This window comes from Ochlerotatus camptorhynchus, unplaced genomic scaffold (genome assembly GCF_037179485.1).
Source record: "Ochlerotatus camptorhynchus isolate MF236.1 unplaced genomic scaffold, CSIRO-AGI_Acam_v1.1 ptg000071l, whole genome shotgun sequence".
NCBI classification, from domain to species: Eukaryota; Metazoa; Arthropoda; class Insecta; order Diptera; family Culicidae; genus Ochlerotatus; species Ochlerotatus camptorhynchus.
The window spans coordinates 1,025,200-1,042,059 of record NW_027040561.1 but is presented as its reverse complement, the minus strand read 5'-3'; the positions used below and the strand labels follow the sequence as shown (position 1 = coordinate 1,042,059).

Below are 16,860 nucleotides of genomic sequence, written 5' to 3'. Positions count from 1 at the left end.
TTTTTTTCCAAACTGTTTTTCTGAGTAGACTAGATGTTCTCAAGAACCTTCTAAGAATCATGACTGTGCTCTAAGTTTTTATCATAATTAATAGGGGCGTCGCGTAACCTCACTTTTTACCTGTGCACCAACTTTCAAAAACAGATTTAATGCCATATTCATACTCGAATCGGTTGAAAAATACACTTAATCTTCTAGTTAACTCGATATCTATCCATTGCAAGCAATATTTTGATAATTGTTTATGTTTTGAGAGTTGGTGCACAGGTAGATTGAGGTTAAGGCGACGCCAATGATAATTTCCCTAAATTTATCTTGAGATTATCTCTGGTTTAATATATTCTGATATTATGATTATTCCCTTGAAATTAAATTCTTCACAACAATCACCTTGCTATTGTCGAACTGATAACATTGTCCAGGCTATAGTACACCACCCAGCTGTTGTCCAGTGTTTCGGCTTGTAGTCGTTTGTAATAATGTGACTCGTGGAGGTATGAGGTAGGGACTTTTTTAACCTTGATTTGTTTTCCGTCAATCTTGTTTTCCGTGCTGAACACCGAAGCTACCGACGCCAGGGAGACAGCTCCCACACCTGGACCCTACCTATCGACCCATCAACTCATGAACCGAGGACCAACGGCTTTACTTCCCTTCCGAAGGAAGGCGTGATCAGAGATGTTATGTCTCAGAGCATCCCGGCGGCGCCGACTGGAATTGAACCCAGGCCTGCTGGGGTGAGAGTTAATCCACATCTATGACACAAACGTCATTCCCATATACTTTGCGTGAAGCCGAAAAATCCTGGTTCTCTGGTTCGATCCACCACCGGCGCCGCTTAGGCAGGGGACTTGTGAGGACATTGGCTAGGTATCACGCTCCTTCCATATTGTCCATTTACTATTTTGTAGCCCTGTTGCACTAACGTGGCTCTTGATCCCGCCGTCTGACGTCATCGAGTTGCGAAGATATCGAACCTTTCGACTTTCTACTAAAGTTATAAATCATACAGGCTTAGTCAATGTTGACCTAAACCTAAAGATCGAAATCCAACTTGCTCATCCCAAATTCAGTCAGTGAATCATTATCTTCTGTCAGCAGACCGTTCCACACGTAGGAACGATCTGATCATGCGGATTCACTGAATGAAAATTGCCTAGCCACCCGGCTACGAAGCGTCATGTCACCTCTTATCGCCTTGTATACATACCCCGGTATCTTTACCGTTTTCCAACATGCTTCTTTTCCGACGCGCATTCGATAAGATATCACCCGAAACACACGCTGCCTCGTTGTTATCCATGAAACGCAAACAAAATTACTTTCAAATAACGAAATATCTGCTTCCCAGGAAAAGATATCATCCTCGAAGTATTTTGCGATAAAATTGATTCACTGACCAATCACACAAATAACAACAAAGTGAAGTTCCGAAAATTGATTGATGAGCTATGCTGTGGATCGATGAACAATTTTGAACTTTGAATCGGTATATGCTCGCTCACCAGCAGTGCTGCTAAATCTAATAAATTTAGGTACGACAAAACTTTTTTCTTCTCGAAATCATTCATGAAATAACATTTTTTCAAGGAATGATGAACTTTGTTGAGATCACTCGTACGGACAAATCGCACATCCTTGCATGATTGAACGTCCAAATTGAAAATTTAACTTGTCTAGGGATGATGTTATTGACTTCCCATATACCTAGTATTGTTATTATTATAAAATCATGAGCTGGTGTCTGGTTTGGGACCGGCATCGACCGACGACCGGGTTAGTGTTAGTGTTAGTGCCATCATCGTCATCTGCATTCCTCGGAACGAACATCAGGGTACCACCGGATGCTGCTGCTGCACATGTGCAATCTTACTCTCTTGCTCTCGGTCGTTATAGTTGTGTAGTATGTACTCTCACTTGCCGGCCGGGCACTCTACTATAAAGCATTTTATCGCCGGTATATGTCTTCAGCATAGAAAATGCCGGAAGCAATCTGTTCTCGTGGAGTTCCGAACGTTGACCTAGGTTAGTTTGTATTGGTTTGCATTTGATTTTTGACAGCGGTCCACGGTCGGTGGTGGGTGGTTGACACTCGCTATGTGACCCTCCCGAACAGATGATTGTCCATGTTCTTACCCCTTGATGATGCGCTGCATTCGAATTTGGCCGCAACGTTTAATAAACACGTTACTCATATTCTGTTTGCTGACGCGCAATTTTCCGCTGATTTTGGCACGTCTCTTCTTCCTATGTTTTCGTGTTATTGTTTTCCATTTTTTGTTCGGTCCCCTTCCCGCATACTTCACAAAACATCTGAATCAGCATGCTGCTGACAAACACGGTGAAATGCACGAAAGCCACAGCACAGACCGTTCGCAAAAGCCAGCTCAAGCGGTGCACGGATTTATCTATTCATCACCATCATTCGGCTCTCGAGTAGTCACTTTCGAGTTCGGCCAGTTGCCATGATGACTCGAGTACCCTCGCAACCCTTGAAACTGAGTAATCCACCAAAGTCAACACGTGCCTGCTATAGCTGTTATGTGTACTACGGGGCACGAAGTCGCAAAACCGGCAAGTAGTTCTCTTTCTCCAAGAAAGCTGCTCCATACACATAAGGGGAAAAACCGATAAGTTGATGTACGCGTTGTATCGGCACGAAAAGCGTAGCGAATTAGGCAGTCTTCGCAAATAAAAACTCAAATATTGACTCGATCCGGCCTAGAGTAAAGAACATGACGTCACCGGTGCGGTGTAAACGGAATGGGTTACCGAGCGGTTGAAGTTGTATGATGTGTCATGCTTCTTGAGTTGAACAAGTTTCATCCCAAGAGCTCTCCCTGGTATGGAAATTTCTCACGAAGATCACGACTGTGATTAATGACGGATAATTAATTGGAATTAGAACGGTCTGGATTTGCGCTGATCTGAAAGCAAAAGGAGGTTGCTCTCTTGGTACAGTAGAGCGAATGAGCAGTTCCCGGTCAATTAAATCCATGCCCCTCGTTTAGTAATTTTGTTTCTGAGTCCAAGCATGCTTTTGATTTCAAGTTTGTTCCTAATATTGGTTCTACGAGTGGTCCTGTATTAGTCATTTCAATAAAGCAGGAGTTTTCAAGCTTTTGTGTTCGATGTTTTGCAAAGAAGTTCAATCGATTTGAAATCTTCGACAAAGTAGGAAAAATACCATGGGAATTCCGAGGATAATTCCATCGGCATTTCAGGGATGTTACAACAAGCGCCGATTTTGCGATTTGTAGCGCATTTAAATTTTCAGTCGTGAAAATTACGGAAACATTAAATGATGTCGCGAAAATTGCGGAATTTACTTTAATAGCGCGAGTTGTTTATGATAATTTTTAGGTGAAATTATCATGATTTTTTTTATCCTGTATTATGATGTACAGAACAGTGATGCCAACATTCCAGTTTAAACTGGAATCTCCCAGTTTTTTTGGACGCAGTTAAAGTTTGAAATCATCCAGTTTTTTGAGAATTCATCCAGTTTTATTCAGTTTTCCATTACTAATATAGCAACATATTTTGAAGTAAGAATACCAGTACGGAATGATTAAGATGGTTACACTTTAAGCTTTTATATTGGCTATATGTTTTTAGTATTACTTCTACGTGAAGACAACGATTTACATAGTTGAAGATGCTAATTTCAAATTACAGACTGTAGTGGTAATTTTTATACGATCGTCAAGTCGACGATGACAGGAGCACATATCGTGGTAGGGGTAAACAATAGTTGCAATTTCCAAACCTACGACTGGATGCCTTCCTTCAAATAACAACTGAAGTGCGGTAAAAAATCGGTAGAACTGTTTCAAACACACAGTTGGTACATGAGCGGGTCGGTTTTCATCTCTTTTTGCCAGTGGTGGCGGGGGGGGGGGACACCTCTCACCATCCCTCTCCAAAGGGGGAGTTTGGTAAAGAGAGATGAAAAAACCGATTTGTACCTTCCTTAAAAGTTGTCCTAGCTCGCTTGTCTAATATCTATATACAATCTTCACACTGCCGTACTCTAACGGAACTATCAACTCTATGCTTTCATCTACTCCATCTATCGTATAAAAATTACCACTACAGTCTGTTATTTGAAATTAGCATCTTCAACTATTTTATATTGGGATTGAAATCTGCAAATGCAAGATTTAATTTAAATGTAATATCAAGAGCCACATGTGAAAAGGGCAAACAAGCTTTTTGTAAACCAACCTGTATAAGCCCTTTTCTCGCCTACCAAAGGTCGCCCATGCAAACCAACAACATCACCGGGAAGGAGACAGTTTCCCCTACCGAGTGATGTTGATGGTTTTGGTGAGTGTCATATGGGCAGCAAGAAAAGAGCATGAAAAGGTTTGTTTACAAAAAGCTTGTATGCCCTTTTCACATGTTGTTCTTGATATTGCAATTGACATCTACAAAATTCGTGGTGTTGCTACGATCTTTTCACGACATCGAGACAGGATAGCTGTGACACGCATTTTGCAGGCTTGGAACAAATCAGTAAGTTTCAGAAAACTTACTCAAAACCATCACATATCTTGCCGTCAATATTAATTATGTAGGGGAAATGACGGCTTCGGCATGACAGACTATTTTCGGCAACACAAATTGAAACACTATTTTCACTGGATTTTCTTACGAAAACACTTCGCTGAATGCATGCAAACGATTCTTTATGCTTTCAGCATAAATTTGACTATATTTTTACCACTTAGAAAAAGCAATCTAGCAAGGTTTTCTTGAAATGCAACACACGCACTACAAATTGTAGCTGATTTTGAGTTGCCGATAATAGAACAGCAGATTTACATGCAGTTCAAATGGAACGGTTGCCGAAGAAAAACTGGTTGCCGACAATACTCGCTCTCACTAGAGAAGATTGGAGCTTTGTAAAAGCGTTTCAAAACAGTTTTTGACAATTCTTTTGACTGAAATTATTAGAGCAGCTGGCAGCAAAAGATTGTTAACAAACCAATACTGCATATGTGTGCGTTCCTTAGAGAAAAAGGCTATAGAAAGAAGGTCGCTGCTTAGGTTGCCGAGAATACGTAAATTCCCCTATATTATTTTTGGCGAAACAACAACATTATTTCCACGAACGATTTCAAGACATGGTGATCAGTTTTAAGATACAAAATGTACAAGCAAAACCATTGAAAGTTGTAGTTTGACCAATTGGATAAAATGATTAATAATAAAGAAGAAAAAAATCCTTAAGTCAAAGATCTCATGAAATATCAAAGGATCCCGGAAAACCGGGAAAATTCGGGAATGACGTGAATCTTCATTCTATTTGCACAGAGAGTCACGTGATCGACTCTCGAAAAAAAACTCCATTTACTTAAAAAAAATTTATTTAGTTTTTGAACCTTTAAAGATTTTTGAACTAGACTAGATTTTTTTTTTTTTTTTTTTTTTTTTCATTATAGTCAGTTTAACACTCTTGGGTCCTTCGTGACTTGTCCGGGGGTGAGATTTGAACTCGTGACTTTGGCGTGAGAGGTATGGATGTTAACCACTACGCCGGGGTCGCCCCCTGGAGACTAGATTTTTTTCTGAATGAATTTTGAGAAGATTTTAGAATGGAGGTTTTTTTTAAGAAAACACCAAGGTTTTTTTTAGAGAAAAACAAAGGGAGTTTTGGAAAGAACTTTTATTGATTTTACTTTTAACTCCATGTCTTTTGTATGAGTTCATAGTAATATTTTTAAATAGCTCTGTGCAAAATTCTTAATCAATTGTGAAGAATATCCCAGGATCCGTGAAAAATACCAAGTAAATCGAATTTTGAGCGCACAATTCTAAAGAAATTCTTATAGTAATTTAAAGAAAATTCCAATAATAATTCCAAGGGCTTCACGAAACAAATTTCTAGATAATTTTAAAGAAGGTTCTAAGCAAAATCGCAGAAGAATTTAGAGAAGATCCATGATAATTCAAAAGATCTGCAGAAAATTTCTAGACTGGGGACTCTCAGAAAGAACCTCAATCTTAGTTTAGAAGAATGTTGAAATAAACGCTGGAAAAAGATTCAAAATTAATTAAATGTTTGAGAGTTAAATTATAGACAAACTTTGATGAATGCGAACACATTCGATCCAGGAAAAATGTTGCTGTCTTAGTAATGACCCATTTAACTTAGTGATACTTTCGGCTTTCGGTTTTATGCTTAATCCTGATGAATATGGGCGTCTTAGTGGAATACATGTATAAAGAAAGAGAGAAGGATGAGTAATATCCATTTAATTCCACTACCTTATTTGCTTATCCTTAACAGATACGCGTATTTCGTCTACAATGTGCAGTCTTCTTCAGTGAGTTGTACTATTACTCATTAGTATTAGTACAAGACAATGAAGAAGTCTGCACATTGTAGACGAAATACGCGTATCTGTCAAGGATAAGCAAATAAGGTAGTGGAATGAAATGGAAATTACTAATCCTTCTCTCTCTTTATTTATGCTTAATTTTAATGTATATCGCACAAATGTCGAACTTTCGAAACTTGAAATTTTTCACTTTCCCTAATATTATCCCTAACTGCCCATAATCGCAAGTCAGTCCCATCTGTAAAAATCTGGAAATGAGAAAACGGCGTTCAAAAATTTTTCAAGTTTTCTGTTTTGAAACTTATTTTGGAGGGATAAATTAAAAAATAAACGTACAATGTGATAGAATGCATCTATGTTTAGCCAAAAATATTGAGAAAAAAATATCATGAAATTTTTATTTCATAGCCAAAATCTGAGTGGGACTGACTTGCGATTACCTTTATCGTGAATGAGAAAAATAACCGCAAGTCAGTCACAATTCCATGACGATGCTGCATTAGTTTAGCACAGTATTGAACAGTAGACAGATACCATGGTCCCATAGAACGTTATTGAATGTTTCTGGATTTGCTCCGCTGGTTCCAGAGCAATGGCCGGAACATATTCCGGTCAGTATGGGTCTTCATCAGATCAGAGCTTTTCATAAACGTGCCAAACCCACCATGCGATAAATCAATTCACATGAGGATTCAAAAATAAGATCAATAAGAGTCATGATGGGTGACCAGCACCATGTTGGCCACACCCGGACATGTTCCGGGTATCCCCGGGGAAGTGGTAAATCCTTTTAAAATCAAAATCCATCAAGCGATGGATCAAATCACATGAGAATTCAAAGCTATAAGGTAGAGCGCTACTTCGTCCGTTCTATCGATCAGAAAAGATCAATAATATCAATGTTTCCACTGTACACAAATCAATAATAGGTTTTTTCTTCAATGCGTTAGTTCATTAGCTACAACAAAAATCTATAAGAGCGCATTGAATGAATATTTACGCTCATTGTTCACAAAACAAAAGAAGCGCTCCTAGCGAATCCCCTTTTTCTACATTTATCCGTAGGACGAAGAAAATCTAATGGCGTTTCAATGCGTTTGGACGGAATTAAAACTCGTAGGACGAATTTAGAATTAAGAAGCAGTATTCGATTTTAAACAATATCTCAACAATTTGTGACTCTTTATCAAATCCAACGGTACGTATGGAATAGAGAATAAATTTTGAAGTAATCATTGACACAAACATTCCTTTTTTTGTTCAAAGAGAGGTAAAACGCGGATTGTGCTTGGTAGGACGAACTAAGATCAAAAGCCCTATCCATTAACGGTAAAACTGAGTATCGTAAGAACTATATTGGCCACGTCCGGACATGTTCCAGTTACCCTTGGGGAAGAGGAAAAAATCTGTCTTGACACAAATCTCATGATGCGATGTGTTGTCTAACATTTCTAACATATTGTTTTTCTAATGGGACTGACTTGCGGCTACTTTTCGCTGTGAGACAATTTGACTTGGTATTGTGTTTCATTTTTCTTGTACAAACCACCTTTTTTCAAAAGCACTTATCAAAAAACATAGAAAGATAAACTAAATAATGATGCTAACTCAAAATTGATAAAAATGCAGATAGGACTGACTTGCTATTACCGGCAGACTAATCTCCCCTCAATGTGCGTAATATTTAATTTTAAATTAAACACCTTAAACCATGACGATTTTTCTAAATATAGGATCATATAATTTTCGAAGCATGAAATCTTTAAATATCTAAGCCTCAGTGGCTCTGTGTCCAATTGTGGAAAAATTGAATTCTAGAGATCTTTTTGATAGGGTCGTATGTAACATTCTTTTATAATTTCCTCCACAATACGCTTTAAAATCTTCTGCAGAACACTCTCTGAATTCTCACTCTGCAATGCTCCTCATTCTTCTTTCCTTTATTTAACGTCGGTCTCTGCTCCGCAATCTAGTGCCAATCACCGACGGACATCGATTGCCATCCATTGACGGCAATCGAATGTGCAGGAAGGCAGCTTCCACACCTGCATAGGATATCGCACCCATTCAACACACATGGGTCGGGACCAACGGCTTTACTTCCCTTCCGTAAGAAGACGTGACCAGAGATTTTTATGCCTCAGAAAAAATCCCACCGACCTCGGCTGGGATTGAACCCAGACCCATTGGGGTGTTAGAACGCAGTCACGCTTACCACTACATCACTGGCGCCGGCGTCAATGCTCCTCATATTGTTAATAATTCTACTAATTCCCTGAAAAATCACTTGAAGTTCTCCTCAGTATGTACTTAGTATTCTCCTGAAATTACCATAGGAATTTCTTTCCAGTTCTGCTCAGAATTCCCATTAATTCTTTGAAATGCTCCTCATGATTTGCTTGGGAATCTCTTTTAAATTTTCTAAAAATTATCATCCGAATATCCTTCGAATGCTCCTCAGAATTCCATAGAAATTTTCCTAAAATTTGTTGCTAGCATTATCCTCGGAATTCAAAATTCAATTCTCTTGGAATTTTCGTTGGAACTACCTTAAAAATTTCCTCAAAACTCTTTTGAAATACGCTTCAAAACACTAAGTTTAGATCAAGAAAACAGCTAATATGTTAAAGCAATAAGCTTGAAATGCCATGTAGTAGTAATACAAATGGTATTTTTAAGCAATAAGTTTTTTTTTATCTGTCGCAGATTAGTATTTGAAGTCGCCGATTTCTTTTAACAAATCGTGAATTTCGCGGATTACATTTTGAAGATCTTGTAACAGCTCTGCATTTCGTAAAAAAGTTTTTAGATAATTTTATGGAGAATCCCAAGTAAGAGGTCCAACATAAGAGATGTGAGACATTTTCATGTTTTTTTTAGCATTTGTCGTTGTCAAATCATAAACGAATCATATATATGCGAGTAATTGCCATGTATACCGGATATTCTAGGTTCTCCAAATCGTCCTGGAGTTCAGTTGATTTGTTCTACTATATCAACCAAGACTGCAATAATGTCTGCAGTATCGAAATATGTCCAAACAGTGTCTATGTGGATCGTGCCCGACCTATTGCTACGTATACAATATGTTATAGGTTCTGAAATCATTCTGGAGATCAGATTATTTTTCTACTAGATCACCCAAGACTAATTCAATATCTTTAGTATCGAAATATGTCCAAACAAATTTGCAGTGTCTATGTGGATCATGCCAACCTATTTTCGTGTATGCCAAATGTTCTAGAATTTCCATATCGATATTTCGATACTACATATATTATCCCAGTCTTTGTTGATCTAGTAAAACAAATCATCTGAACAGCAGGACGATTTAGAGAACCTAGATCATCTGGTATACGTGGAAATAATTAAACTTTATCCATATCGACACTATGAATCTGTTTGGACATATTTCGATACTCCCAGTCATGATTGATCTAGTAGAACTAATCATCTGAACTTCAGAACGATTTGGAAAACTTAAAACATCTGGTATACAATGCAATAGTTCATGCATGATCCACATAGACACTGTGCATCTCTCTGGAAATATTTCGATACTAAAGACATTGTCGCAATCTCGGTTGATCTACACACTTAGAAATACCTAATCTTAAACGTGACAGAATCCATCTTTGACATAAAGGATGAGACGTAAATAAACATATCATGTAAAATTAAGTGCTTCGAGACTGAAAAGCTCGAAAGTACGTTCGATTGAACTGAATTTCGCATCTATTATGAGTCAATTTTATGTCGAAATTGACGCTCGTATATGTCAGTCTCAGAGCACCTAAATTTACATTATTTTTTCTAAGTGTGTAGTAGATCAAATTATCTGAACTCCAGGACGATTTGAAGAACCTTGAACATCTGGATTACTCGGAAATAGATCATACATGATCCACATAGACACTTTGAATCTGATTGGACATTTTTCGAAACTACAGACATTATTGCAGTCTTGGTTGATCTAGTAGAACAAATCAACTGATGTCCTGGACGGTTTGGAAAACCTATAATTTCCGGTATACATAGTAATAAGTCGTGCATGATCCACAAAGTCACATATATACGACTCGGTTATGATATGACAACGAAAAGGTTCATATTAAAAAAAAAATATATACAGGGGAAATGGCTCTAATGTTGGCCTATGGATCTAAAATTGGGCCCATCGCTAAAATCTGCTATTTATCAATTTTATCTAGATGAACGCGTCATTGGGATGGTAATAAAGGATATTTTTGGTCGCTATTGAAAATTTAGTCGATTGCTGAATTTATGTTTATGTATGGGCCCATATTAGGGACATTTAGGCCGACATTACATTCATTTCCCCTATAATGAAAATTTCTCACCATTGGACATACCCCAAGGAATATCCGTGTAAATACAGAACTGCGACGTTACCAATAAGTGTGGCTTATGAAACTCTGGTAATTTCTCAATTGTGTGCAGGGTGTTTGGTTTGAATCGGTCTAAAATTGAGAAAACTAGAGCCAAATTTACTACAACATTTAGGGCAGCAAAATACGTCAGAGACGCAAAGGTTAATTTTCAAGAAAATTTGCATTACAAACGATACTCCTTTAGCTCAGTCGGTAAAGGCGCAACTACAAAGCAAGTCCATTCTGGAGGCAACTGAGTTCAATTTCCGTCCGGTATCTACTTCCTTGGGCATACGATGGTACAGGCAGAGAAAGCTCTCAATTAAAATGTGAAAGTACTTCAAAGAACACAGAGCTGAGATCAGGCAGAAATCTAATATGCTATAAGCAATAAGCTTGAAATGCCATGTAGTATACAAATGGTGTTTTTAGGCAATAAAAGCAGGTTTTTTTTTGTCGAGGATTAGTATTTGAAGTCTCGGATTTCTTTTGAGAAATCGCGGATTTCGCGGATCAAATTTAGAAAATCTTGTAACAGCCCTGGAATTCTGAGGAATTCAAGCGAATTGAAAAAAAAAATAAAGAAGCTCCAGTCCACTCCAGTGAAAAAAATTAAAAGAAAATCTAAGGACGAGTTTCATGAATTTTACGGAGTTATCTGCAGACAATTTCTGGACTTTTATGAAGAAATTTTCAAGGGATTCCTAGATAGAATCTCACATACATATCTGAAAAAAAACACTGTAAAGGGAAATGATTTTTAAAGGGAGTGCTTGAGAATAATCAAATAAAATCGTGTACAGAGCTTTGAACCAAATTTCCAAAAATCCAAACTTTGAAAACATTGAACGCATAACTAAGTTCAAGATCTAGGAAAAATTCTGCTGTCTCAGTTTATCCTAGTGATCCTTTGGCTCAATCGTATTCGGTTTTATGTTTTATTTAAATATATAGCACAACCGGGATAATTTCCAACATTCCGGGATTTGCTCGTCACAATGGACTTAATAATTCACAATACAGATTTGAGGTATCCGTACAAAGGAAAATTTTCGTGTGTCAATCAATAGCAGATTAAGAGAAATATCATTTGACACGATCATATGTTGCGACTATCAATGAGAACCATTGAATCTTAATTTATGCGAACAGCTTCGACGGAGAAATACAAAATTTACATGCATGGAAGAAATGATTAATAATCACTTTTACGATAAGTCACAGTAATATATGCATTACTAAATGGTTTAATCACAAACGTGTAAATTGCCTACAGCGTTGAATTCCGATCTCCAAAACATACCAAATTCGCAAACGCTTATTTCCAAATATTTCGTCATTCCTTCCAACTGCGATTTTTTTTTTTTTTTTGGCAATCCAACCATCATCGTCGTCGTGACTCATCCCGCACGAATTTCGGTTATGCTGACTGTGCGCACCTCCAAACAACTTATGAGAGTGCTTTGCAGTTCGCAGGCAGCTCCTCTCCATGCAGCATGGAAGGAGGAAAACACTCTAACCTCGAGCCTTGCGTGATAACCGCTCGCGGAACTAGGCACAGATCGTCAAAAACGCATTTTTCTCCGAAGCTCAAGGTCGTTTGGTGTGGCTCCGTTGCGGCATCTAGGTCGTAAAGCGCGAAAACACACCTAACCGCGAGCAGATGTTCTTTCTCCCTGTGCTGTTGATCCACCGAGATCCGTCTGGCCTCTATTCCTGCTCCTTCTCCTCCTCCGCGTACTCCTCGTTTTACTGTTGTGTTTTTTTTTCTTCTTCCATTCGAGTGGTTCGTGGATGTGCCACGTCCACTGGCATCTCACCTCAACAACGACGACAACGACGGCGACGCGCTCAACGGGCAAGTCAAAAGACTACCGTGAAATTAACATCAAACTTGGTTTGGTGGAACTTGGAAACAGGCCGCAACTTCGCTAGGACCGTCTGATGGGGTGACTTTGGTTGGTTAATGTAGATTGCCTTATTTGGTTTGAAATCGTTGGCTAGCGTTGTGTGTTTATTGAGTTTGAAGTGGTCATAAAATCTTCAAAATTTGTCATGAAATTTCACATGAAATATTTCGTTACGAACCAATGCTATCATACTGCACAGTACTATAAAAGGAAAAAGTGTAAGCTGACAGCGGCGGCGCCCCGTGTCTTGGCTTACGACGCCGTCGTTGTCGAGACACATCGAGGGAAGGACGGACATGGAATCAAAACGTCAGAGTAACTAAATACTTCCATACAGGGCAATCTCGTGAGCTCTCGGCGGCGTGCAACAGATTGTCAGTGAGAGAAGGCCTTGTGGAATCTCGTTTCTTTTTTTTTTCGTTGTGCCTTGTATGTGCCCCTCGTCGGCGTCGTCGTCGTCGTCGTCGGCATCGTCGTCACCTGTCCCCGTTGTTGTGCTGTTGTTTCTGGGGAAGATGTTCGCGGCAATATTTGGTCGTCTCTTATTGTGGATTTAATCTGCATCTCCCTTTTTCGAACGCACCGTGTCCGAGTAATGTAGGTCGGAATTCCAATACCATCTACAATGTTGTTGTTGCTGTTGATGATGATGATGATGATGACCTCTCGAAATGAGCGTGCGCGCGCGTGAAAGGTCACACGACGACGGCAACGCGAGTCGAAGATCCGGATGGAACCTTCTGATCTGACGAGTTTTTTTTGTTTGTTTGTTTCTTCTTTTATCCAGGGATTCGTCGCGGCCAGCATCAAAGGCGAACGTGGCGATGAAGTCGAGGTGGAGCTGGCCGAAACCGGCAAGCGCGTCCTTGTGCTCAAGGACGACATCCAGAAGATGAACCCGCCCAAATTCGACAAGGTCGAGGATATGGCCGAGCTCACCTGTCTGAACGAGGCGTCCGTGCTGCACAACATCAAGGATCGATACTACTCCGGTCTGATTTATGTAAGTACCATATTCTATTTACCTATGCGGGACAATATTTCAAAAATAATAACATGAGGAAGCTTGAACAAAATGTAATCTACTACCGTTCGTCCTGCGGGAAATCCTACAATGTGGGCAGAGTATCGAATGCAAAAACAGCGAAACATGTTAAGACATCGCATCGGATTGTAGGACAACTGTATTGAAATGGGTTAACAGTTTTTTATGTAGTTAGTTTATTTGGAAGGCTCAATCGCGTTAGCTTTACGGAGCCGATAATTCATTGTGCATCGTTTGTAAAAATTCAAAATTCACTTAATTCTATGTATGTCTAGTTGGAGTTTCCTCTGTTCGAGACCTAACACCACTGCGACCAGTAATTTGATCTTTTGTAGTATATCCCGTGTCCTTAGTTTAGTGCATGTCGTATTACTCCATCACTAGTGAGAAATGATGAAGTATTCGATTTTTGTTACAGTTATCATTCTTGCATTTATCGCAAGGATCCGACTCTAATTGAAAGGTACCGCTCTTTATACCCTTCGGAGTGTTGAAACACCCTTCAAAGGCACGCCCCTTTGTCAGTCAAAATTGGATTCCTTAGCAACAAAATTAAACAATGACACCGGTAATGACCATGCATCAGAACCCTAGTCTTAACCACTTCACACTAGGGAACAACGAACACTAGGGAACAACGAATAGAAGATTAGGAATCACATTGATGAAGACTAACTAACTCATTTAATACTTGTTTCAAAATAATCCTCGGTGAACAAATCCGAGTCTTGTCACTATCAACAAGGCATAAAAATTCACAAGGACTAAGATGTGTTCCTTTGATTACTGAACAAATCCTGTTCCCCTAGACTAGGACTAGGAATCGGTGGTAGATCTTACATCCCGTAACGTACCACGATAAGGTAATCTACCCGCGTTACGAGGCAACTACTTACTCACGGCTTACCCAAGGTTAGAGGGGTACATTGTAGAATGATACGATCAGGGGAGGAGCTTGGGGTGGGGTTGCGTTGTCTCATCAGAGCGTTGTCGCCAGTATGAACGGTAGTGTGGTTCTATGTGTTAACAGTTTGATGATGAATAAAGAACATGACATGTATTTGGTGGCATTTTATGGTTCAGTGGTCACTAGCTTTGGAAATATCAGCATTCCAAAGCTAGTGACCACTGTTGTTTACTGAAGTCAGTTTTATAATTTACTAGCTGAGTGTGCCCGGCCTTGCTCGGGATTCAATATTGACTTGAGTTTATGCACCGATTTAAAAAAAAAGCATGCTATTATATTTAACCGAAGACTACAAATCAAGAAGACTGGCAACTCTGCCAAAAATCAGGAGACTGTAACGGCAACGCCTCTTCTGAGCAAAAGTGGAACCCGTGTATGACGATTGCATTTACACACATAGGTACAAATTAATAGCTGTCAATTATTGGTTTTGTTATGATTGTTGTATAAAGTGAAACGTTTCTTTCTTTGCTTTATGCTGACAACGAGTAAAACTCCAGCTTGTGCTTGTGCCATCATCCACCAGATAGGCTACAAAGTTGATTTTGTGTGCAATGACGTTTGACAGTGAGCAAAGAGTGTATCATTTTGTCATTTTTTAATGCATTTCAGTTTTGAGTAGAGTGAAAGAGATAAAACCAATATATTCTAATACATTTAGTGTTGCCATGTGGTACAATCCAGCAGTAGTGTTGCCATGTGGTACACTGAAAAATTGCAATAGCAAGTTCGTCACCAAAGCTTTCGAGCCGCTCCGTCTGAAAACTATGGCAATGATGCCATTCACAATGATAGCGGGACCTTCCTCGATCATTAATTTTCTATCTCAGAATTATCTTCCACTTTTCCTAAGCCCTATTGTGATGTATTTATGGGCATTCGTATAGTGCATTAGTAAAATGCCTGCCCGTTCCGCTCGGCTTTGGCACCTGGCCACAGTGGGGGAGTTTAAGTTGTGACACTCGGCAACTTGGCACAGTACTCGCTGACCATTTGAATGTCACTGGCCAATCCGACACTGTTGTTGTCATTCTCTGCAAGGGGTCGGTGTGTGGTGAAATGGCATTCGGCCAAATTTTCCATAGTATTTTTTTTTTCACCCCTCCCTAGCTCGAATCCTGGCTACGCTCTTGGAGGATTACTATCCGGTGGTTTCATGTTCTTGTACCGGATCTTTCTCCTTGAATTTTCAGCAGCTCAATGGTGGTAGAAACTCCCAATTCCTTATAATTGATTGCTTACAACAGGCAAAATAAACAATATTTCGATTCCTCGTTCACAAGCAAAAGTTATTTCCACTAGGCATCGATCCGAGTTTCAATCCTCTACTTGATCCACCATGACAAGTTTTTCGGTTTGGAATTGGAAAACTACCGGCTTGCTGGGATTAGGATACAAATTGCCATGAAATTTTGTAGAGCAAAACAAAAACACAAGTACCGTGTTATGATTATTCGTTTCGGTGACATTAGGTCACACACACAGTCATTGTTTATGAGCAGTCTCACTAACTCTTGTGCTTCAAAGTTCCACCTTTGATTGACAGAGGCGCTGTTATTTGTATGGGAGATGGGAACAGTTGGGGCTTCCTTTAGCTCAGTCGGTAAAGGCGCAGCTACAAAGCAAGACCATGCTGGAGGCGGCTGGGTTCGATTCCCGGTCCGGTCTAGGAATTTTTTGGGTTGGAAAATTTCTCGACTTCCCTGGGCATAGAAGTATGATTGGATTTGCCACACAATCATATCAATGCAAAAATGGTACAGGCATCGAAAGCTCTCATATAATAACTGTGGAAGTGCATCTAGAACACTAAGCTGAGAGCACGCAATAAGCTAATATGCGATATGCAATAAGCTTGAAATGCGAAGAAGGAGGATGGGAACAGTTGCCCGTCTTCTTGATTTGTAGTCTTCGATTGTACGTAGCCCCCAACCACCTCTTATCTAAGGGGCTACCCCCTATGACCATCTCCTTATAGCAAGGAATACGTATGCCAAGTTTGATGGAAAACGGTACAGGTGTTCCAGAGTTATGATGGAACATACAGACTCAATGACGTTTATATAAGGTCTGGGCCAAAGGGCTTATTGGTGTTAGTGAAATGTGTAAATGTTTAGTGGTGTTCGTATTTTATTACAATGTTTATCTTTTTACACGAAACAGCTGTTGGCAGTGACGTATTTCTATCTGTTCTCAGTAT

At 39.3% G+C, this 16,860-nt stretch overlaps 1 protein-coding gene across 4 annotated transcripts in view; it reads left to right on the top strand.

Annotated features, from left to right (window-relative positions):
- Positions 1–16,860, top strand: part of zip (myosin heavy chain 10) — a 169,214-nt gene that overhangs the window by 22,699 nt on the left and 129,655 nt on the right. For all 4 annotated transcript variants that reach the window (XM_065217273.1, XM_065217274.1, XM_065217272.1 and 1 more), the window contains one exon: positions 13,436–13,651. In XM_065217273.1, the coding sequence (XP_065073345.1) occupies positions 13,436–13,651 (216 nt within the window). The remainder of the gene's footprint in view (positions 1–13,435; positions 13,652–16,860) is intronic.